A 21,900-nucleotide genomic window follows, 5' to 3' on the forward strand; every position below is an offset into this window, starting at 1 on the left:
AAGGAGAAGAAATGCCTATTCTATCTGCAACCAGCTATCTTAGACAGAAGCTGCAGTTCTAGACAGATGAGACTTCTCTCACACAAGCACTGTAACTTGTCAGTGTCACCTTGCCAGCTGTAGGCTTTATTTGTGAAGATGATTTTTTCCATAAGAACCACGGCATGTCTGCACTTGCTGTCCCTCTCCACAAGCGACTACTTCACTCCTTGTTTCTGCACAATTACCCAGACATTGGGAACATACCTTGCAGGAAACAGAAATGACATCAGTGCTGGCTAACTCGTTTTGTTTATCTTCATAACTTCATAAGCAGATCAATTGTTCAGGCACCAGAGGGGACAGAACAATGCTCCAGGAAACAGAGGGGAAAAAAATATTTTCAATCAGTTCCTGAAGCATTGTATCTACTTAAAAAGATGCATGCAAAGATGCAGGGAGTATTTTTTTTTTTTTTTTAAGGAAGTCAAGTAACAAGTAGGATATCTTCATCGTTCAAAAGCCTCCTTCCATATGCTAGTCATCAAACAACTTCTCTCATGCTCAAGGCTGATTATTCCCTCACCAAGGCACAATAACGTATAACTCAGAAAGTTGCACTAACAGGCACATTTCCACTGATTATTTGTTTGGCTAGAGCTTCATTTTGGATGCAAGTGCATAAATGACAAACCAGTGTATATATTACATCTCAATACCAGTAATAAAACACATCACAAAGTCAACAAGTAAAATAAAAACAAAGGAAAAAATATTTCATTATTTGTTCAATGAAGCAAAAGCTGTTGTGACTCCCGTCAACATCTGATGGAAATGTTAGCCTACTGAGAACTTCATTCTCCTCCTGCTTAGTCCGGTTACTGAGAGCTCAGAGATAATCCACTGCAAGATTTCTGCAGTATTTTACATGCTACAGCTTGCACTTCTCAGCTAGTTGTCAGATACAAATAGAGAATTGGAATATTCAGAGTAAAGCTGGCTCAAGAGTATCTTAAGTACAGTATCTTACATATTTTTTTTAGATTGATTTAATCAAAAGAAAAACCTTGGAAGAGATCTGAAAAGGCTCCATGGATTACAAATCTGTTATGACTGCTTTTTTGGCAGCCAGATTAGGTTTACTCAAGCAGTAACAGGAAGGAAAACAGAAAGGCAGGAGGCAGCAAAATGAACACTCTGAGGCAACACTGCCAGACCAGGACATGAAAAAAGGGACATGATGCAGTAACATTTATGTGATGTGGAGACTGCTCAGGCCTAGGTGAGACAGCTGTTACACTGCAACTGCAGCATACCACGCTGAGCACACATTCGATGTAACCTTGGGCTCTGCCTTCCATCTGCAGCAACTGTCTCATGTTACTGTTCGGTTTCAAGTGCTTTGGGACAGGGATGGCCTGTACGAGGTGTATCCAACAGGTCAAGTCACTCAGTGCTATTGTAAGACAAATTTAAGGTACCTCCTACCAAATGAGCGATGTTGGCATCTTCTTTATAGTCGTTGGTCACAAAACAAAAAGGAAAGCAGATCATTTTTTACTGCACAATTATTCTCTCAGGCCACTGAAGTTAAAGTTTACTGACTTAGTACAGAGACATGTTTCAAAACTTGAAAAACTGTAGGAGCTAGACTTTAATGGCATGCATTCTTGAAGACATTTTTTATTAAAAAAGAGCACACCTGTACAATAGAAAGTTTCTCTATGCTAGAAACGTTCTGTCAAGTTTGCACTGATTCCAGAAGACCTAGAACAGGGTGGAGAGATGCCCTCCTGACCTTGGCCAGAAGCCCAGCAAGAGGCTGACCTTCCAGGTGTGTTGAACTACTTACTCATGGCAATCCCATTCCTACAGCCTTCCTCACTTTACACCAGAAGAATAGCTCTCTGGGCTAAATAAATTACCAAGTGAGGAACTGAGCTGGCTGGAGGGTGAGGGAAGATTTAGCGCTGGGTAAAGACGGGATGGAGGTTCCTGTTGACAACTGGCTCAGTCCTCAAGCTTGAGTCTTAGCCTTTTTGCAGGCTGGCAGGGTTTCTTCCTCCTCAACCTTGCGAAGCTTCTTCACCGTGTACACCACCCCACAGGCACTCTTCCGAGTTTCTGGAATATACAAGCAGAAGCTGTAGCACCTCATGTAAAATCACTCTACTGCATTTAACACATACTCACTTCAGGTGTCTGTGCCCAAAAGCGCAATTCAACACGTCTAACAGCCAGCCAGTCGGCGCACACAGCAGGGAAGCAACCTGCATGGGCAGGACCTGGGGATAAGCTGGGAAATCTGAAGGTGGGTGCAGAATTACAGCAAGCCTAAGGGAAAACTGAGGTCTGCAGGAGCTGAGGGGGTACACATGCAAAACCACAGCAAGCCAGGCTTCATCAGTTCCATAGCCAGAGAAGAGCGCATTCCTGAATGCAAGTCAAGAAGTATTTCTGTATTTCTGAGCAAAACATACCGTTCTTAAAAATAGAATAAATAAACATATTCACATACCCCAGGATTCTTAAACAGACTATGCTGGCAGAGCTACATGGGCAGAGGCTTCTGTGTACACACCAATAAGTGGCTTCATGGTATTCAGTAATATTTTATTCACAGAACCCTCAGCATTACCATAAAATGCTACTATGTGATATTATCAAACTCCTCATATATTTGCTAAACAACCTAGCGAGCCCAATCCAATTTCAAAACTTCTAGTGGGAGGCTTCCCTGCAAAAATTGAAGATTTGAAGTAGACGAAACTAATTACAGATACTCTGCTAACAAGCAGAGGCGCTCTGTGAGAACTTTGCCAAAAACATGCTGAATTATTCTGGTCTAGTATTCGTTAGGGGACAGCGAAGTGACTTTTAAAAAAAACTTCAAAGAAAGATGAAGGTTTTGAGAAATTCCACATACACTTGACAAAAATTCTTCTAACGCACTGTCACTAACTATGTAGATGAGTAGAAGGCTGGACAATCCTGTTCATAGAAACACACTCTTGAGGGGATCAAAGCTATCTGCTGGGAATTACAGCACATTCAAGCTCTACTTCTGAAACAAGATGCAAGCCAAATTCTACTGTGTGCTTCCAATTTAGAGCAACTCACGTTCCTGAGATGACTGAACCTACCTATCCAACAAATCCTGGCAGAGGCAGATATTAATAGCTACACGGTCACAAAGCTAAATTGCTATCAGAATAAACAACAGGCATAGGAATGGGTTGCCCAGGGAGGTGGTAGAGTCACTGTCCCTGGGGGCGTTTAAGGAAAGGTTGGACCTGGTGCTTAGGGACATGGTTTAGTGGGTGATATCGGCGGTAGGAGAAAGGTTGGACCAAATGATATGAAGGTCTTTTCCAACCTTAATGATTCTATGAAAAAAAAAAATAAAAATCAAGAAACACTAAGAATCGATGAATAACTACGTGAAAGGGAAGGCAGAGAAGGAGGAATGAGGGTCACATTGCAAAGCAAGGGACTAAATTGATTGGAACACAAACTGAGACATTGCTTTGCTGCACTGACACTGAGACACATAATATAACTGGAAACCTTTTGATTCCTGCAGGGAGGGCAAAAGTTAAATTTCTACTTTCTTAGTATTAAAATGATCAAATATAAAAGAAGAAAGCTACTGTGAACTACTTCTGGTGAGAGCATATGGAAGTTTTCTTTCATCAAAACACTTCAAGCCATGGTATACTATATGAAACATTTCCTTCTAAGCAGCAAACACTCAGGACTTTAGATTTGGCCTCCAGTTTGAAGTGGTCCACAACGAAAAGTGAGTCAGAAACAGACCACATAACTAAACATCAGAAAGGAACACCGCGCAGAGATTGCTTCTGTAGTCATGCTGCAAGAAGGTAAATGCAAGAAAATTGGGATGCATATGTTTCGAAGCAGTGACATAGCTTCTGCTGCTATCATGGAGATCAGCATTCAACCCCTTCTGAAAGAAGCGGCATTTTCACAACGCAGCACAACAGGCAGACCTGTGTTTTGGCTAAATGACTTATGAGTCTTAATGTGGTTAAGAGAGTACTCCAGTACAGACAGCACTACCATTTTAGCCACTGATTTGCTAGCGTGGCAACAAGGATAAGACAAAACACCCTTGCTGCACACGTTCCTTTTAATGCATTGAACAAGGGAAGTAAAACCCCAAGCTGACTTGCTCTGTAAGGTCTCAGACTCTGGAAAACACACACTGACATGAACTTAGCTTAACAAATCCACTATTACTTAAACAAGCTTGCACGTGCTTTTCGCTTACCTCCATGAAGTATGGTGGCTCTGCAGTTGGTAGACACAGCTGCCTTGGCTTCACTTTCTGACAGGCCAAACAGCAAACCTCTGCCACCTTTGTTCAGGATCAAAATGCACAGAAAGGAACAAAGAGAACATGGAAGCCTGGCTGTATGACAGATTTGCTTACTCTACAAATAACTGGGAATTAGCAACGCTGCAACTCAACGTGACATCTTGCAGACGGTTACCCAGAGGCAGAGACCTGAGGCACCCAATTCTCTTGCCTGCAGTTCCCCAGGAGCCCTCCTGGAAAGCTTCTGTCAATGTTGCTTTTTCCCGGACAAGCAGCTGTCATTTTGGAATGAAAAGTCTGTCAACATAGGAACATTTTTATATGTTTAAACAAGTAAAAAGCAACCGCCTTGAAAAAAGTCAGCTTTGTGGGAAAGGGGATTGTCTGATTCAAAAGCATTATGTTGAAAAATTCCCAGCCACCTTGAACAGGGATGGCACCAAATTAGTTATGTTAATTTGGGTTGAGGCACGCTGCTCTTTATAGGGGGGAAGGAAACGTTATGCGTAAAATCCTTCCAGCCCGCACACCCTCCCACACGGTTCTCACGATTCAGAGCGCACGCCTCGCCTTTGAGGGACAGTCCAGATACACGCCTGGGGGCAGGGAGGAACAAGAATGCATCCGAATTCCTAAAAGGAAGGGAATAAAGATACTCTCCATTAAGAACACAATCCCTTATTTAAGGGTACGTATGAAACTAAGGGCCAAAATATTCAGAACAGAAGTAATCAGTACTCAGATAGGAACTTTTGCTTTCTCAACATAAACATGATTTTATAGCTTCTTCTGTCAAAGATTTGGCACCTTAGAGATCATAAGTAGTAATCTCTGGTTTGGTCTATGATGTCCATTGATTTTCATTCCCAAAACTATGATTATGTTTTTTATTCATTTCTCCAATTACACCCAACACAAATATCAATGCATAACACCACACAAAACGTATCTATAGCTGTACTCAGGCATTACTATTTACAGTGACTATTCACGCCACTCCGTGACCAAGATCTGTTGCTCCTTCCACACCCACTCAGAGCCCTGATTCATTGAATTAGTCACCAACAAGCATCACTGTGTAAAGTTCAAGGAGTGTAAAGGATGGAAAATTTCAAAACGAATTTGAACTTTCACACGTTAATATTAATGGCTGTCTTTGACTTGGAAAAAGGATACAGGTTCGCCACGTCGTAAGGACCTCGTAGTTCCAGAGGCTAGAACAAAACAAAGAAGGTTGGATATGTGCATGCTCTCTCACACAGGCTGAGAGCGCGTGAGTATGTAGGACAGGGCTATCTGGGGAAGCAGTCAAGTCAGGAAGGTGAAATTAAATGCTACATAACAGCAAGCTGCTGAAGATGCACTACAAAAATCAAGAAAAGACTTATTTTGGAAAACAGAGCTCCTATCTGGGAAAAAAACGTAGTAGCAAAACCAAGGCAAAAACAAACAAATAAGTGTGATTTGTTAGTAAAACATATTGATTGAAAACATGCAAGATGGCAATCATATTTAAAATTACACTTTCTTCTATGTTTAATATATATAATTACTATATTTTCAGATGCAGGTAAATCATCAAATTGTTTCGACTTCAACAAGAAGCCAGGACTTACCCTTTCAGCTGCACTAGATATAACGATGTTCTGAAAAAACAAAAGAGAACAAACGCTCATCTGTCAGACAGTATCAAGAAATGGAAAATCTGCAAGCAGCAAAGACTACAGGAGCATTAGCTAAGTTTAGGCTGACAGCCCAATTAATTGCCAAAGTGTCTGATGCCCCCAGATGAGGTGAACTCTAGGCAGGTATGGATATTATTTTGCGGAAATGAATAAACCCTAGCAATCTCCCCAGCCCCTACTGGGCCACAGGGAGAAGCTCTCCCTTGTAGTTATAAACCTCCCACGCAGAGATCTGAGCTGAATAAGCACTGCACCTTTTAGAGGGATAGGCTAAGCAGCATAAAACTTAGTGATGGTATTGAGCAAGCACACGTGAACCTGTACCTCTTGTAGAGGACTGTAAGGGTAAAGAAGAAATGGGCAGTTGAACACACCGTGTTATGAAGTGCCCCCTTTATGCATAGTACCTGAAAGAGACAGGGAGCCACGTGTCTTTACTGCCCCTTGAGAGCAGTTGGGCACAGGACATCTGATGAGCATTACGTTGAGGAAGACACGCACGGCCACAAAAATGACACAACTCACACTGAGATATAACACAAATGGACTTAGAAGAGAAGCCCAGGATACCCCAGAAGCAGCTTACAGATTGTGGCTTTAGCCAGTCTGATGCTCCCACACTTCCAGCCTACTCTCTGCGTTACAGTACAACCTCGCCCATTCACGTTGGCCTTAATCAAATTCACACAGGTGGAGGAAATCAGACTGCAGCCAGGCAATGGCAGCCAGTTCATACCATACGCTGACTTTCCTCAACACGTACACCCCCATGAAAATCACCAGGCAAAAAGATGCCCTCCTCCCTTCTCTCCCTTCTATAGAACAGGTATGTGATGCTCAGGGGCTGGCAGATACACAGCTCAGCTGCCAGCACTCTTCTAATGCTAAACCTCCACTGATGCTCACCCAGGGGAAGACTGTTTTGCGCAGGTGGAAACTCTGCAGCAGCAAAAAAAATTCCTTGCACCTTTTCTTATATCAAATAAAAAGCTTCGGGAATTCCTGCTTGAGTGGGTGGGAATGAGAATTGGTACTGAGGCAGCAAAAGATTTCCCTCTCTGACGTCAGTACCACCAACACATCACACCACCTTCGGTTACAAGGTGGGGCTTTTGATCCCTTCCCCGCACCGCTCTGCTTGTCCTGCTGCCTCCCCAGCAAAAAGAGCAGGGCAGACACTGGAAGGAAATGCTCTGTGCACAGCTGGAACTCAAACCGTAGAAGAGCTCTTTGCATGGAAATGGTTGCACTGCTCACACTGTGCCCAAGGTTTCCTCGTGTGCCAAGGAGCAAAGGATGGGACAGACAACTCTGCCTGAGCATACGGAACGCCAGAAGCAGGAGTAATACATACATCAAAGCGACTTAACAGCACTCAGCTTAGGACATTTCTTTCTGCATAGTTCACCTTTAAAATGACTGTACTACAGATCCCAAGGGTGCTTTTGAGCTTCAGTGGTGCTGACTGCAAGAGTTCACTGAGGAAATTTAAGGCTGCTGCTCTGAGCTGTAACAACCAATTCCCATCTTCCAGACTCGGAAGAGCTCCCAGAGCAGCTGTGCCATCCTGAACCCAACCCCGCAGGACTGCGGCTCACTGCTGCGTATTGGAGACATGCTCTGGCCGATTCAAAGGCAGCTGGCTTCCAGTTAGGGGATGGGTAAGAAGGGAGGAGGAGACAAGAGTAGACAAGAAAAGTACTGGTAATGAACGAAAGAGCAGCAGGCGAAGGCAAATCCACGGGAAGAGCTACAGGGAAGAACTCCGAAGTGAAACATTACCTCCTCGCGTAAAGGAGACAGCAGCTATTCTGCACACTGCTCTGCGTGCAGCAACCACACTCAGTTACCAAAACATGGGAGGCGAAGGAGCGCAGTGAGTCCCTCCCTCGTTCCCTGCACATTTTAACATGTTTTAGGTATTCTGCTCAAGGCCACCTTCCTGACCGGTAAGTTTCTGGAAATTTCTCTGCCCTAATGCAACAGAAGAGAAATAAAAGGTTCCAAAAGCTGCTACAAGCTCAGCAACCATAGGTTACAGCCTGTGACAGTGATGTGCCAGACATCAATTCAAGCAGCCTATGGAGCAGCCTCCCCGCATCTCGGTACAAAAGGGCCTTTACATCACTGACAAACTGCCAGCAAGGGCTAATAACCACCTCTGCTGGCCCGCAATGTACTGAGCCCAGAGGCAAAAAATGAAGACAAACTAGCAGTCCGTTCCTAGCTCTTCCAGTGGCTAACAACAAATTGTTGTGTCCAGCTCCAGCCAATTTACCTTCCAGGCACAAATGATGTACGAGATTGACAGCTGTGGAAAGAAAGGGCACAGGTACACGGGCCGAACGTTTCACTCGCTCCATCTGTGATGCTAACTCAACTGGTGCTATACAAATCAAGTCACGTGAGAAACATCTTCAGCCGCACAGGGGAAAGAGGAGCACTGGCAAAAAGGCATCCTACAGGAAAGGTTTTTTGTGTGTGTACGAACCTTATATCCAAATGAGTATTCTGTGTGGCTAACTCCCACAGTTGGGCTTCTCAGGAAAGGCCACGTGAGTACTCGTTATGTTCTGTAGCACCGGGGCAATTCAGGTGTTTGACCCACCCCACTGTCCTACAAAATAGGCCACCAAGGGGAACCACAGTAATGATGAACCCGCTGTTAATTGGCCTTCCAAGCTCTACATCCCCTTTCAGACTAGATCTGCAGGGCTTCTCTGAACTAGCTAAGAGCAGCAAAGGCCTTTTCCAGTAACGGTGGTGGGTGCTACAATCTCTTTTGACTTGTATATATATATCATGATATGCTTCTCTGTTAAAAGCATATAGCCTGAGAGGTCCCACACAGCAGGCAGCTTAGTCTGGTGGCCTGGGAGAAGGTGAGGTATGAAAGCAACAGAGTGCAGGCATCTCAGCTGCAAGGATTACTTCTTCCCTTGGTTTCAGTAGCAGGGAAGAATGCAGTTGATCTGACTGCAGCAAAGCCCTGGCTTACCGCCAGCAAGCTGTTGGTTCTGTTTTGTACACTGGAGATTTCCTAACAGTTTAACAGAACAGGATTTCAACCTTCTTATTTTTTTCCCCATATTCGACTTACACTCTCCAAAAGAGCTTTTGGTCAGTCAGAAATTTGAATTGGGAATTTTAAAAAGATGCATGGATTTCAGCTCTAGTGCAAACCTTAGATCTACTTCTTCCCTTTTGTTCTGGGTATTGCCTACCATACTAACAGATAGGTTGTTCTGAAAAAAGAACACAGCAGTTTGACAAGTTAAGAAGAAAGCGTGCAGTGGTGCATGGCTGGAAGTATCTGAAGCCAGAATAGTTGCGTCCTTGTATTAGCAGGCAAAGATTCAGTTAGAGCTTCAAAAACCCCAGCATCGAACTAATTTAAAATGGCTCGGTCTGTACAACTCCAGAAGAATTTGAACTGAATTAATTAGCTTGCTTTCCCTTTGAGAGCTTACCTTTCCTTTGCAGATCTGCATCAGGCTGATCGCATTTGAAATTGTGTATCTTCTCATTGTGGAGTCTTTGATGGCAGGCGTGTAAAGAAGTTCAAAGTAAATGCCTCGATCTATTGCCTTCACATGAAAGAAAGTGATCAAAAATCAAAAGGAGAGAAGCAAAACAATCTAACAACCGCTGTCTATTATTGATGCAGCTTATTCTCAGTTTTAACTGTGTTATGAAAAAATGAAGGAGGAATTGTTCCAGCAGGAACACAGCATTGCATGAAACATGGAGGGGGGGGTGAGGTGGGGAAGTACACCAGGTATGTGTACTTGAGTCTTGGGAAGACAGAAAAGTGAGGTTTAACAAACAAATACCATTTATTTATTAGTTGTAGTTGGCTTTCCACTGTCACAGAGAAGAGGAGGCAGGTAACCCCTGCTGATTAGAAATGAGTCTGGAAACTTTCAGGACCATCCTGCTCCAGCCTCACTGCCTGCAATAAGGAAGAACGCCGCTTCCCAGAGTAACCACGTCTTGCAAATGAGGAATTTGTCCTTGCATAAAAGCAGCAATGAGGTTCCGTCTCTCCCATCTCACAGGATACTGCAGTATTTGTGACAATTTTAAAAAACAATGGCTCACAGGAGTTTCCAAACAGCGATACTTAGTGCATTTTCAGTTGCTTTAAAAATCCTTTGCTGTCTGTCAAAGTACCGCACCAAAACCCTTGTATTGCTGTTTTCGCAAGCACTGAGAAAGGTTAAGCAACTTCTTGGAGGATACACAGTGAGTTAGTGATAAAGACACCATTCAAAGCTAGTTCACTGGCCTATAATACCTTCGCCTGAGACGTTGCTCTGTGCTTTATACTCAATATTATTAGAAAATGCTGCAATGCTAATACTGTAAGAGAGTCCAGCAATTGAAAACAGATGGAATTAATCCAGGCATAACCTCTGCATGCAAGCAGAGAAGAAGCTATGTACACAAATGTTTTACTGGCCCAATATCTGCAGACAAGAAGAAAAGCCTGAATTTATCAAAATCAAAACAGGTGATGGCAATTCACCAATTTCAAGGTAAACAGACTTTTAACTTCATCCCCGCCACTCCAGCTGCCTGCCAGTCTGGCATCACAACAACCAAAACTGACTGCCCCAGGATTCACAAAACTAGTCTGACAGACAGACTGCCTTCAAGTCAGGAGTGTGGATGCTGAGAATTAGCTTGTAAGGAAAATATCGGCATATATTGGGCTTCAAGAGCCTCCCAGCTCCTCATCTGGGTCAGCTGCTAGAATTTGAGGTGGTATTTTTAAACAGCATTTCACATAACATTTTTTTGTTCCAAGTGGAATATTGGAATTCCCAGCCTGTGGTGAATTCCAAACTGCTACTTTTGTTCTGTTTCAGACAGTTTCAACTAGTTTATTGTTTATTTTTATTCTAGGTCAAAACTTCTAGAGAAGACAGAAGTAGGATTTCTGGCCAGTTCCAGCTTTAAATTTTAAACCACGAAGGACTACATCAGCCAAGAACACCCATGTGGAACAAACCTCAGCTCAGAGGGAAAAAACTAATTCACCTAACTGCACGTTCAGATTAAGTTTTCTGGCAAGCCACTTACAGTAGGCAAAATTGCATTAACAAAATATTTGATACATGCTGACAGTTAACTTGCGTCCCACAGCAGGTATTTAGCAATCCCACATTTGGTTTATTTGCCAAGACATTCCTCTAAATATGGATTCAATAGAGTCATCCTCCAAATAACTGAGGCAATATCCTTCTCCCAAATTAACACTGCCATTCACATTCTCCTGTCATTTAAATCACAGGCTATTTATCTGTTCTGATGCAGCTGTATCACTTCTGGTTTGGGAGGTAGGTTCATCAGCAACACCACCACAACTCACTTGTTAGCATAGCAGTAGCCTTAAGGTTCTGTTTCCACTCCTTGGAAACACCATTTCTGCCTCCGTAAGTGGAGGACAAAAAGGAGGAAGTGAAAAAACACATTCTTGTTTATTAAATACTGCAGTGAAGGCCTTGAAGTGAAGGACATCTAAAACAATACTAAAGATTATGCGAGAAAATAAAAAGAACCACTTGGATTGGAATGGCGGGAGGGAAACTGCAGAAACTCAACTCAGGCTGACACTAAATACAGAACTTAATAACAAGAAAACAATTTAGGTGTAAATTTACCATATTCACAGGGGGCCTTCGGAAGTAGAACGGCAGCTTTTCTGTTACATTTATGCATACTAGATCCACGTCTAGAGTTGTGCAAGCAATCTATAGCAAAGAAATAGGAACAGATTATTAGATATGCCAAAAAACAAGTAATCAACATTAGGTGCACTGATACTCTCCTTAATTTCTTAATGCAACAAATGTCTCTCCATAGGCAGCTTAGTTTTAAAATGAAGAAGTGCTATGCCTTGTAGATTCAACAATAAACCAGCAGGGCTACTGGTGCAATGCTTGAGCATTTCAGGCCCAAAACCCAAGCCTTCTCTCACTTACAGAGCTGCTTTTCTAATAAAATAATGACCACCCAAAGGCAAGACTTCCTGCTTTGTTCTTATCCGACTCAGGACATGCAAAAGCAATGCTGGCTTTTGGCAAAAGAACTCGTAGCTAATGAAGGACAATCCCTGCTTACAAAGGGATCAGTCCAGGAACAGCCCCTTGCCCTTCATTCTCTAACTGTAGTGTAGCAGCTAATATATTTTACCATTTGTTATTACCAGCTATTTATTATTGCTGGCTGAATATGAGCCAGCAGTGTGCTCACATGGCCAAGAAGACCAACAGCATCCTGGCTTGTATCAGAAATATTATGGACAGCAGGACTGAGGAAGTGATTGTCCCCCTGTACATGGTTCTGCTGAGGCCACACCTCGAGTACTGTGTTCAGCTTTGGGCCCCTCTCTACAAGAAGGACATCGAGGTGCTGGAGCATGTCCAGAGAAGGGCAACGAAGCCAGTGGAAGGGCTAGAGAACAACGAGGAGCAGCCGAGGGAACTGGGGTTATTTAGCCTAGAGAAAAGGAGGCACAGGGGATGTTGTAGCAAGGTGGGGATCGGTCTCTTCTCCCAAGCAAGAAGTGATAGGACAAGAAGAAATACCCTCAAGTTGCGTCAAGGGAGGTTTAGGTTGGATATTAGGAAAAATTTCTTCACTGAAAGGGTTGTGAAGTACTGGAACAGGCTGCCTAGGGGAGTAGTTGAGTCCCCACCCCTGGTATTATTTAGAAGACCTGTAGATGTGGTGCTTTGAGGCATGGTTTAGTTGTAGACTTAGCAGTGCTAGGTTAATGGTTGGACTTGATCTTAGAGGTCTTTTCCAATGTAAACGATTCTATGATGGTACCAGCAACAACCAAGAAAAGACTGAAACAGAAGCACAATTTTAGATAGTGATGGATGCTGCCACATGCCCAGTACTGGGGCCGATCCACAGTGCCTCACCTCCCAGGCTGGGCAGGAAAGATCCAACCCTTTCTGAAAACCCAGTCTCTGGAGAAGGCTCAGGATGGCACCTGAGGTCGTGGTTTAAAAGCTTAGCTTTGAAACTGCACCACAATTTATACTCTGTATTAATAGTGGGAAGGAACGAACAAAGCATGGAGAAAGTCCACACTGACACACAGAGAAAATTAAGTGGACATAAAAGGGAGCCCTTCATTTACATATAATCTCATGCACGCAAGACTTGTAGGAATTATAATGCCTACCCTGTAAAGGTTATTACACAGAACCAGATTTATGTCTGTAAGTGGCGTTGTAACAAAGAAGATAAAGTGTGCTGAAGACGTTCAGAAGGAATTTTCTGCGTGTAGGGGAACACATTGCGTTCAGAAACCTGCCAGCAACTGCTCCAAACACACCTGGGCCAGGTGCCAGCCATTCATCCCTCTTTGTGGCAGCATGAAAGCAGTGGGGCTGCAGGTGGCTGCACTCTGTTCTAACGCAGGGCTGGCTACAGCTCTGCAACCTCACCTTTTACCAGTTTGTTCACATGAAATTTGGACAGAGATGAGAACAGAGGCCCAGCTTTAGGAATGTTTCTTAGCCGTTAATAGCACTCCTTTCCAGAGAAGAGACCTGCACCACACATCCAGACAATTCAAGGATCCTACCAACCACAAGGTTTTTGATGTTAAACTGTCTCTACTAGGCCACTCAAGCTAACCTTTATCCACATGCCCTGCCTTTACCAACTCTGTTAAGCATGACACGGGTTGAATCTCCTACAAACGCAAGTCTAAAATGCAAGTTTCGCCTTTCTGTAGCCAGATTTAATCCTTTTCCTATGTGGGGTACGAACTACCATCTAGACAGAGGTGATTTACAGGAACTCATGTCCTAGAGAAGATGTCAGTGAGGCCACAGGAAATTCAGGAAAGAGAGAAAGCCAAAAAACAAAGGAAAGCAAGAATACACACCAGAAGCAGGCGAGCCGCCCCGTGCAATGAGAAAACAAGCCTTCCTAATCAGCTCCAGAAACACTGGAAAACTCTTTTCCATTTTGCAAATTAAGCACAGTGGGAAAGGGAGTGACCCAAATGCCAGGATAACTACAGGATTCCAGTGACAAGAACACATCAGAAAACACCACTGAGGAAAAACAAAATTAAGAGTCATACTTCCCCACAAAGAGGAATACCCGAATGCACGGAAAGTTGGCAAAAAGATTTCTCCAAACACTCCGATGTTCAGCCCAGCTTTGGCTCCTGGACAAGTCACACACAGACGCAGGTTAAGGTTAGCCAGTCCGCTAAACGGATCTGAAGTGCACAAACTTCATGCAGAAAACACCATGGAGCAACTGCACAGCCCAGTGCCTCCCTGGCCGCACTGCGGGCAAGAGCCCCATCTGCTGGGAAACTGCAGACAGCCAAAAATAAATTCGTCAGTGCTCAGACAGCCTGAAGACAGCCAGGTTTGCTTTGGCAAACATTTTACAAATAAACTTTGAAACCTGGTTTTGCAGTACATCCTCAGACTTACATAAGCACGATTTTGTAGATACTGACTATTTGCTAGTTACCTGCAAATAGCAGGCAGAACTAACATGAATAAAACAGAAATATTAAAATGAAACATTTTTGAAAAGCAACAGGCCAGGCCTTAACACTGGCACAGAGTGGGCATTCCAGTTGCAGCCCAAAACAATCCTCTTCGAGAGCCCTAAAGAAGCACTTTCTACAATTATCTTGGCAAACAGAGCTTCCTCACACCCCTGAGGATACAAATTACTCGTAGAATTTGAGCACATCTTTCAGTACACATCACTGCCCCTCTCAGTCACTGGAAAGCTTCCTTTGCTTGTGACAAGAAGGCACAGACTATTTTTAGGCCATGCTAAAATGAAAGCACATCTCCAATGGTCACGTATGTCTTGCAAACACATGAACAATCCTGTTCTGTGGAGAATAAACTAAGTGCCAAATTGTTGGTGAGAAAGATGATGCTCTTGAGGTAACGCAAAGTTATCAACAGCCAATTAAAAAAAATATAATTTATGGAGCAAGACCCACCCTATAAGGCTTTATCCTTAACAGTGAAAGATCCGAGCCATAAGAGCCAGAGGTATATATCGAGACTCCATGTGCCAGACGCTCCCTGTTGATACCTCTACAAAATTGACAGAGCTCTCTATCATGCTTAGAAACCTCGAAGCTTTAAACAAAAGACAAACATACAAACCTGTTCTGAATTTGAACATGTAAGGATGGAGGTCTTTACCTTATGCAGTCTGAAAGAAACATGCTTGGGTTTCTTCCCCAACTCAAGAGCACTACGATCATGATAGAAATTAAGATGGGCTCATGGACAATCCAGCAATCCTGCTGTCACTGTTACAATTAATGTTTGAATTCTTCTGCTGAAAGATTCTTTATAGTCCACCTTCTTATATAGCCTCTCGCTTCATACTTTACATTAACAAGTTTTCAAAAAAGCAAATAATTCAGAAAAAACAAACAGAAGAATATCATATTAATGTGATAAAATAGGTACTCATCAGGACTAGGATGTAGCTTTAACCTATCTGAAAAAACAGACCAAGCTTCATACTGACAATCTCTTTTTGGAAGTAAAATCTGCATTCTTCCAAAAAGGTGCACATTTGCTTTTTGTGTTCCAGCACACATCTTCAAACTGCACGTCTGCTTGCTACCTGCCAATGGTAACAGAGATAGGTTGCTTCTACCTACTCATCTGTTTCAGCATTAATGATACAACATAGGAGCTTGCAGTGGGTCAGATGTGTTACAATTTCATTTTTCTGTAATAAAAACGTTTTGACAAAAAGCTGACCTGTTTTCAGATGCTCAATCAAATCACTCACACCTGCTGTTCCCACGTATTTTTAGATATTTTTAATTAAAGATATGAGAAAGACTGAGATAACTAACACCCATCACCCCACAAGTTGAGCCGATATCATTCTGCTTTGGACAGCGTTTTAAAACTAGTAATTGTTCTGACGGAAAGTCTATTCAGGATGGGTAAAATAGAGCAATACAATGTTTGGTGCCATTAGTAACAGCTGAAGAATTACTGCACCTAATGGTATTTAGGTATCAGCTTGCAACGGTGTGTATCTCCTGCAGTAGTACACCAGAACTGGACCAAAACAATTCATAGTCAAACACACTTGCAACACCTTGCTTTTTTAAGATCACAGAAGTGATAGAGTGATGGTTTTTTTGTGCAAAATATTTGCATTTCTAGTAATTTAAACCATTGTGAAAAAATAGCAGTCTTGGGCTAAGGTTACAAACAAGTCCTAACAAAGGTTTTGAAAATGACTCACATGAAGTATTTTCTCTCACTAGCACACTCTGAGCACTTCCACAACCACAAACCCCAGAATCTGTTTAGTAACACTGATATAGCAACACCTTTAAAAACTCCCAAATGTTGTGGAGGCTGTTTTCTGTATAAAGTTCTCTCTGAACTGCCAGGAGAAAATCTGGGTGAGAAAATGACAGTCTGCCCTTTGTGTATTTCCCCAAGGCTGTTCTACTTCTGTACAGCTTCAGTGCTCTTTTTGGCAGGCAAAGTAACAAACATATCACAAAGTCAAAGAAGTGAAGCTTCTCTCACTCAACTTGAACATTCAAAACAGAACCAAAAATCCCAGTCTGGCAATGAAGCAAGGGTTGGTGTGCTTAATCAGCCATACTTACTTTGGGAAATTTCATTTTATCTGTTCTTGAGATGCTATGACAACCAGAACTAGCTGTGTTTTAAAGCAAAAGAAGAGCAAGAGATACTGAGACAAAGTAATAAAAAGAGAAGTTAAAGAAAAAAAAATGAACTAGTTGTTTGGAAAAACCTCCAAGAGAAGACGAAAGATTAAAAGAAAGAAGGTAACTCTCAGAACACCACTTGAGTTCTCCTTTCAAATTCTCCCACATTTCCTGGCATTTCAGAGACCAGAAACAATTAGTGCTAACAGAAGACAGCAAATGCTTTTGGGGGGAATCTGTCAAGAGTCTGGGAAGTTAAACAGTTCAAGAAATAATTTTACTGCATGCAGACAATATTCAAATATATAAATAAATGATGTTTTCTCTCCTCACTCTCAGTGTAAGACAGATAAAGGAAACCATGGAGCAAGGGCATTGAAGTCCACTGACCAGGCAGATGTTTCACAGACTCCAACAAGTCATGCCAAGGCCCTTTACCCTCCTGCAACTTCTCCCAACCTTTCAGTCTGTCCACTGATCTGGGAGCCGACATTGTTTAATTAGCCCCATGCATGCATTCAAACTAGTCCAAGGCACTGTAAGTTGTTGTAGGACTGGCATTAACAATCAGATTGTACTTACGTGGAACAGTTTCTCAGTCTTTGGAAATACTGCTATGATGTCATATAACCTTATATTTGAGGACGTTGATCTCTACAAAAGGAGGAAACAATTACTGCTTTGACTTCTGGCAGATGACAAAGCACAGTGACTATGACCAAAGTAATAATAAGAAAAAACCCTTCCCGTTTTCACGTACTAAAACAAAGCCAATAGTAATCTAACCATATAGTTAAGTCTCTACTGCAAGCAATTCTCTGAAGTCATTTTGGGGTTTGTCCCATACACCTAGATAGGCACTTACAGCTTTTCCCTCAATAACATAGTGCTACAAACAGGCACAGGGCTTGCTCATGGTATTCTAGCGTACACACAGAAATCCAGATACCAAAGAAAAGGACCAATAACAGAACTGCTATCCCATATTGACAAATGATCAACAGAATCATATCCAGTTTTCTAAGTCTGCATCCCTTCACAATTGCTTTAGCATCTAAAGATGTAACCTGAGAAATCAGTACTGAATACCCTGTGAAATCCATGAAGCTTTCCCCTACACGATTTCCAAAGCTTCCAAAGCTTCATTCATTCACTGAGAGAAGATAATAAAAATTGGAAAACTGATATACTGAATATACTTACCAAGAGATTACAGTGAGAAGGATCAGAAACAACAAGTGTCAGACGGGTTAAGACTTTAAGTTGTTTAGATGTCCCCTATGAAGGAAAAATAATTCAAGACTTAAAAAGCTCCAAAGCAAAAATTTGTGGTGATTTTCACCCTGTTCACTACAAAAAGAAAATGGTGCCTTGCTCATTTTTTTTGCCTACACTAAAATTTCCAGAAGTGTGTAGTTAAAATTCCCTGATTTTGTTGTTTTATATTGACATGCTGGATATTATATCTGGCCTTCTGAAAAAATGACTTAGTGTGTTTCTCTGAGGAAGGGATCAACAGAAAAAATGAATATCATGCAGAAAACTGAGCATGTTTTATTACCACTGCTATGGCTCCCCAAGCAAGCAGCAACTGTGAGCAAAAGCATTTCCTGAATAATGTACATCAGTGATTCAAAATACAGACTTGGTTCGTTTTATCCAAATCTTGTTGCATCAAAACCAGAAAGAAATTTCCAAAACTCAGGCCTAAATTTCAAGAGTATTCACTGTGAATATTCAACTAGAAGATGATTCAAAATTCACACACAACACATTTTTTTAAAATCATTTATAAAATAAAGAATCGACCCTCCTCTAATGTGAGCGTATCATTCTTCCAATGTTGGGAGTTTTAAGAATCAAGCAATGGACAAATTTCTCATTTTTAGTTAACATGTAATACACAGAATCTCACAGATAAACACAAGAAAAAGATTGTAACTCAATAATAATTCATAGATGGAATGTAACTAAACATACCTGTACAATAGGTAAAGATGGAAATAACTCTGACGGAGATACTGGCTTGGCAATTTCCTTAAGAGAGAATAAAATAAAGTTATTCACAATATAATGGGTTGTTTAGAACGTAAACAAAAGTTGTGTTCCAATTCTAAAAATAAGTTTACCATCCTAACAAAACTATTTCATAGGGACAGTTCATGGATCATATTAAAAGTTAACCCCACAGCAATAATACTGAATTATAACATGGAAGTTCTGTTACAAATGAAAACATGTATTTACATCTAAATGAGCATTTTAAAGACAAAGGTATTTAGGGGCATGTAGATTTAACAATAGAAAACACGCTAAGAACAAATAAACCCAACAGAAATTACCTGTTTCTTTTCTTTAAAATCGACGACATGATTAAGAGCAACTGCAGAATATCCCACTAAAAAAAAAAAACCAAACACATCATAAGACTGTTTTGTCCAGTAAACTAATGGAAACAAAGCCAAACAGAAATCTGTCAAAAACTCATTACTTATATATCTCAAAATTAATAATTATGTACATATATATACACCTTTCACGTTGATTTTTTTTTTCTCTGAAGATTAGCTCACCAAAGAAGCATCTTAAAGTACAAAAATTTATTTTAATACACCCCAGTCATGACTACACTCACTGGATGGCAGAGCTTTATGAACACAAATGATTGCTTGAGCACAGTTTGTTGGCATGGCCAGCACCGGAGCACATACAGGAGATGAACAGTTAAGTGTTACGCTGGGCTTGCAAGTGAATTGGACAGGCTAAGAGTCATTCGGAAAATACATTCTAGATGAAGCTACTGTAAGGTCAGGAAGAAACTGGTTGAAAATTAACAGCAGATATCAATGACTTCTTGCCAAGCTGGGGGTCCCAAACATTTTGCCCTAGCTTGGTCCTATTAATGACTTTCTTTAGGAAAAATGGTTAACGACATTCAGCATACTTGTTAAAACTGCAGACAACACAAAGGTATGAAAGGTAGAGTTATATTAGAAGGCAAAGTTAGAATTCAAAACAATGTTGACAAACTGACAAAAAGTTCTCATTCAACAGGGATTAGAGAAAGATTGTACATTTGACAAAGACAAATCACCCACAAACACTCTACAGGAAGCAACTGGTTGTAAAACAATTCTTCAGGAAAAAAAAAAAAAGACCTAGGGTCTTAAGAAATTACAAGCGGAAAATGAGTCCCCAAGTTGGGAAAAAAAATATATACAATGGGATAGACAGGCTGAGATACAGACTGCAAGACACAGCACCATTTTTCCATGGTGCTCAGCACTGAGAAGACCTCAGTCTCGGTCACTTCACTTGCAGAAAACTGCAGGTCAAGCAGAGTAGGGGGAGGAGCAACGACAATGAATGAAATATGAAAATGCAGACCTGTGAGGAAACTCTGAATGGAGGTTTAGGCCAAAAGAAAGGGAAACTAAGGACAGAGATTCCTGCTGCACTTACACAAACCTTCTTGCAGCTTATATTCTGCTGCTCTCCCGGCCAGGACCAGCCCCCCTTAGGGCAGACCCACAGGCTGTGCACCAGGAGGCCAAGCCATGCTGGGGCACGGATGCCTCAGGCAGCTTTTCTCCTGCTCCATCACAGGGCTGACCTAGGAACTGCCAGGTGTGAGGCACGGGAAGCACGGCTGCGGACACAGGCTAGCAGAAGGAGGAAGACTGCAGTTTTCAACAGCAGCAGACTGGAAGATACATTGTGCACAGAAACATACTCACATTTGAACAAATACAAAGATGACATAAAGGGAAAGGCTGCCTTTAAGGGGCCAAGACACGAAGAAACTATAAAAACCATGCTGAGCAAGACCAGTAGCTCTGGAACAAGCTGCCTACAGAGGCTGTGGAGCAACTGGGGGCCCTAAAATCCTTGCAGGACAGTGACGCATCAGGCACAGCAGGCACTGCCCGGCCTCCCAAGCGCAGGGAAAGCCCTGTGCAGGGTGCCTTCGGCTCCCCTCCAGCCCAGCTCTGCCAGGATTCACACTTCTGCTGCTAACACCAACCCAGCACAGCAGGGAGAGGCCGGCATCCTCCACCCCCGGCCGGCCCGAACCGCCGCACTGCCCCAGCCCCTCCAGCCCGGCTCGGCCCGGCGCAGGGCCGGCCGCTGCCCCGCTCCCGGACTCACGGCGAGCCGCAGCCTCCAGCAGGCTCTGCAGCCCCTTCTTGTCCGGGCCCTGCGGCACGTTCAGGTCGGCGAACCCGGCCATGCTGCGCGCAGCACCGCCCCGCCCGGCCCGGGGCACCCTGGGGCTTGTAGTCCCGCCCTGGTGGCCGGGCGGGGAGCTGTGGAGGAGGCCCCGTGGCGGGCGGGGCAGGCCCCAGCCCCACAGACAGGGCTGAGGAGGGGACGAGGCATGGCCCCGTGGCCCCTGTGCAACGTGCCGGGGGCTGGGAGCAGGAGCAGCCGAGCTCGCTCGGGCCCAGCGCCCTCAGGGGCCGGTGTCGTGCCCACCAGGTGGAGCCGCGGTCCTGCTCGACTGAAGCATCACCGACCCAAATTCATGGGGCCTCAGCCGACCACTGCTTATTTGTATAAGAGTCCTTTCTAGTTATTTCAAGGCCTTTTTTTCCCATGTTAAAAAATTGTGAAATAAAGACCCAGGCTGCCATGCAAGAGATATTCCCCAAAATGCCAAAGCACTCAGGAATTACAATAGACCACAGAACGTGCACACATCGACTACGTAGCGCTGTTGCAAAACCCACAAATCTCATTTTGCTGCTGATAATCAACACAGCGTATGCGAAATAGGGGTGGTAACTACCACTGTTTTGGTTTGTTTGTGTTGGGGACTTACAACAGCAGCTGCTGAAGACAGTGTCTGCAATTTGTTCCCAGTTTTGAGGTAGTATTGCAGGCCCTTGCAAATCTTTTGCTTCCTCTTTCTTCAGACTGGGATAATTCATGAAGAAAAGTCTGTGGGGTATCTGGAACTCTGAACACTTAACCAGGCAAAACTGCTCCTCACCGGGGCCAAGGTGGCAGTGCTGACTGCTCCTGGGTATGTTGCCACGCCTTGGTAGAGCTTGGACCCATTATGCCTTGAGATTTGTGACTCGTTTGTGCCAAAGAGATCATCATAGAATCATTAAGGTTGGAAAAGACCTCCAAGATCATCTGGTCCAACCATCACCCTACCACCAATG

General features: G+C 43.0%; 1 protein-coding gene across 1 annotated transcript; it reads right to left on the reverse strand.

Annotated features, from left to right (window-relative positions):
• Positions 1-1,632: 1,632 nt before the first annotated feature.
• Positions 1,633-21,032, reverse strand: RPP30 (ribonuclease P/MRP subunit p30). Its single transcript, XM_048069301.2, has 11 exons — positions 20,879-21,032; positions 19,072-19,127; positions 18,710-18,766; positions 17,933-18,007; positions 17,312-17,383; positions 11,670-11,759; positions 9,474-9,590; positions 5,935-5,964; positions 5,495-5,532; positions 4,271-4,350; positions 1,633-2,103 (listed from the first exon to the last, which is right to left on the reverse strand). The coding sequence occupies exons 1-11, from the start codon at positions 20,958-20,960 to the stop codon at positions 1,997-1,999; spliced, it is 804 nt and encodes a 267-aa protein (XP_047925258.2). The 5' UTR covers positions 20,961-21,032; the 3' UTR covers positions 1,633-1,996.
• Positions 21,033-21,900: the final 868 nt, after the last annotated feature.

Source organism: Anser cygnoides, chromosome 7, assembly GCF_040182565.1.
Source record: "Anser cygnoides isolate HZ-2024a breed goose chromosome 7, Taihu_goose_T2T_genome, whole genome shotgun sequence".
NCBI lineage: Eukaryota > Metazoa > Chordata > Aves > Anseriformes > Anatidae > Anser > Anser cygnoides.

What these genes read in the sequence shown, in the direction of transcription:
- RPP30 (XM_048069301.2), bottom strand. Translation starts at nt 20,960, where the DNA reads ATGGCCGGGTTCGCCGACCTGAACGTGCCGCAGGGCCCGGACAAGAAG. An exon ending in CCTTACGACGTGGCGAACCT is followed by an intron (nt 4,351 to 5,494) that starts GTATCCTTTTTC and finishes CAAAGGTGGCAG; the next exon opens with AGGTTTGCTGTTTGGCCTGT. An exon ending in AGCCACCATACTTCATGGAG is followed by an intron (nt 2,104 to 4,270) that starts GTAAGCGAAAAG and finishes TGTATATTCCAG; the next exon opens with AAACTCGGAAGAGTGCCTGT.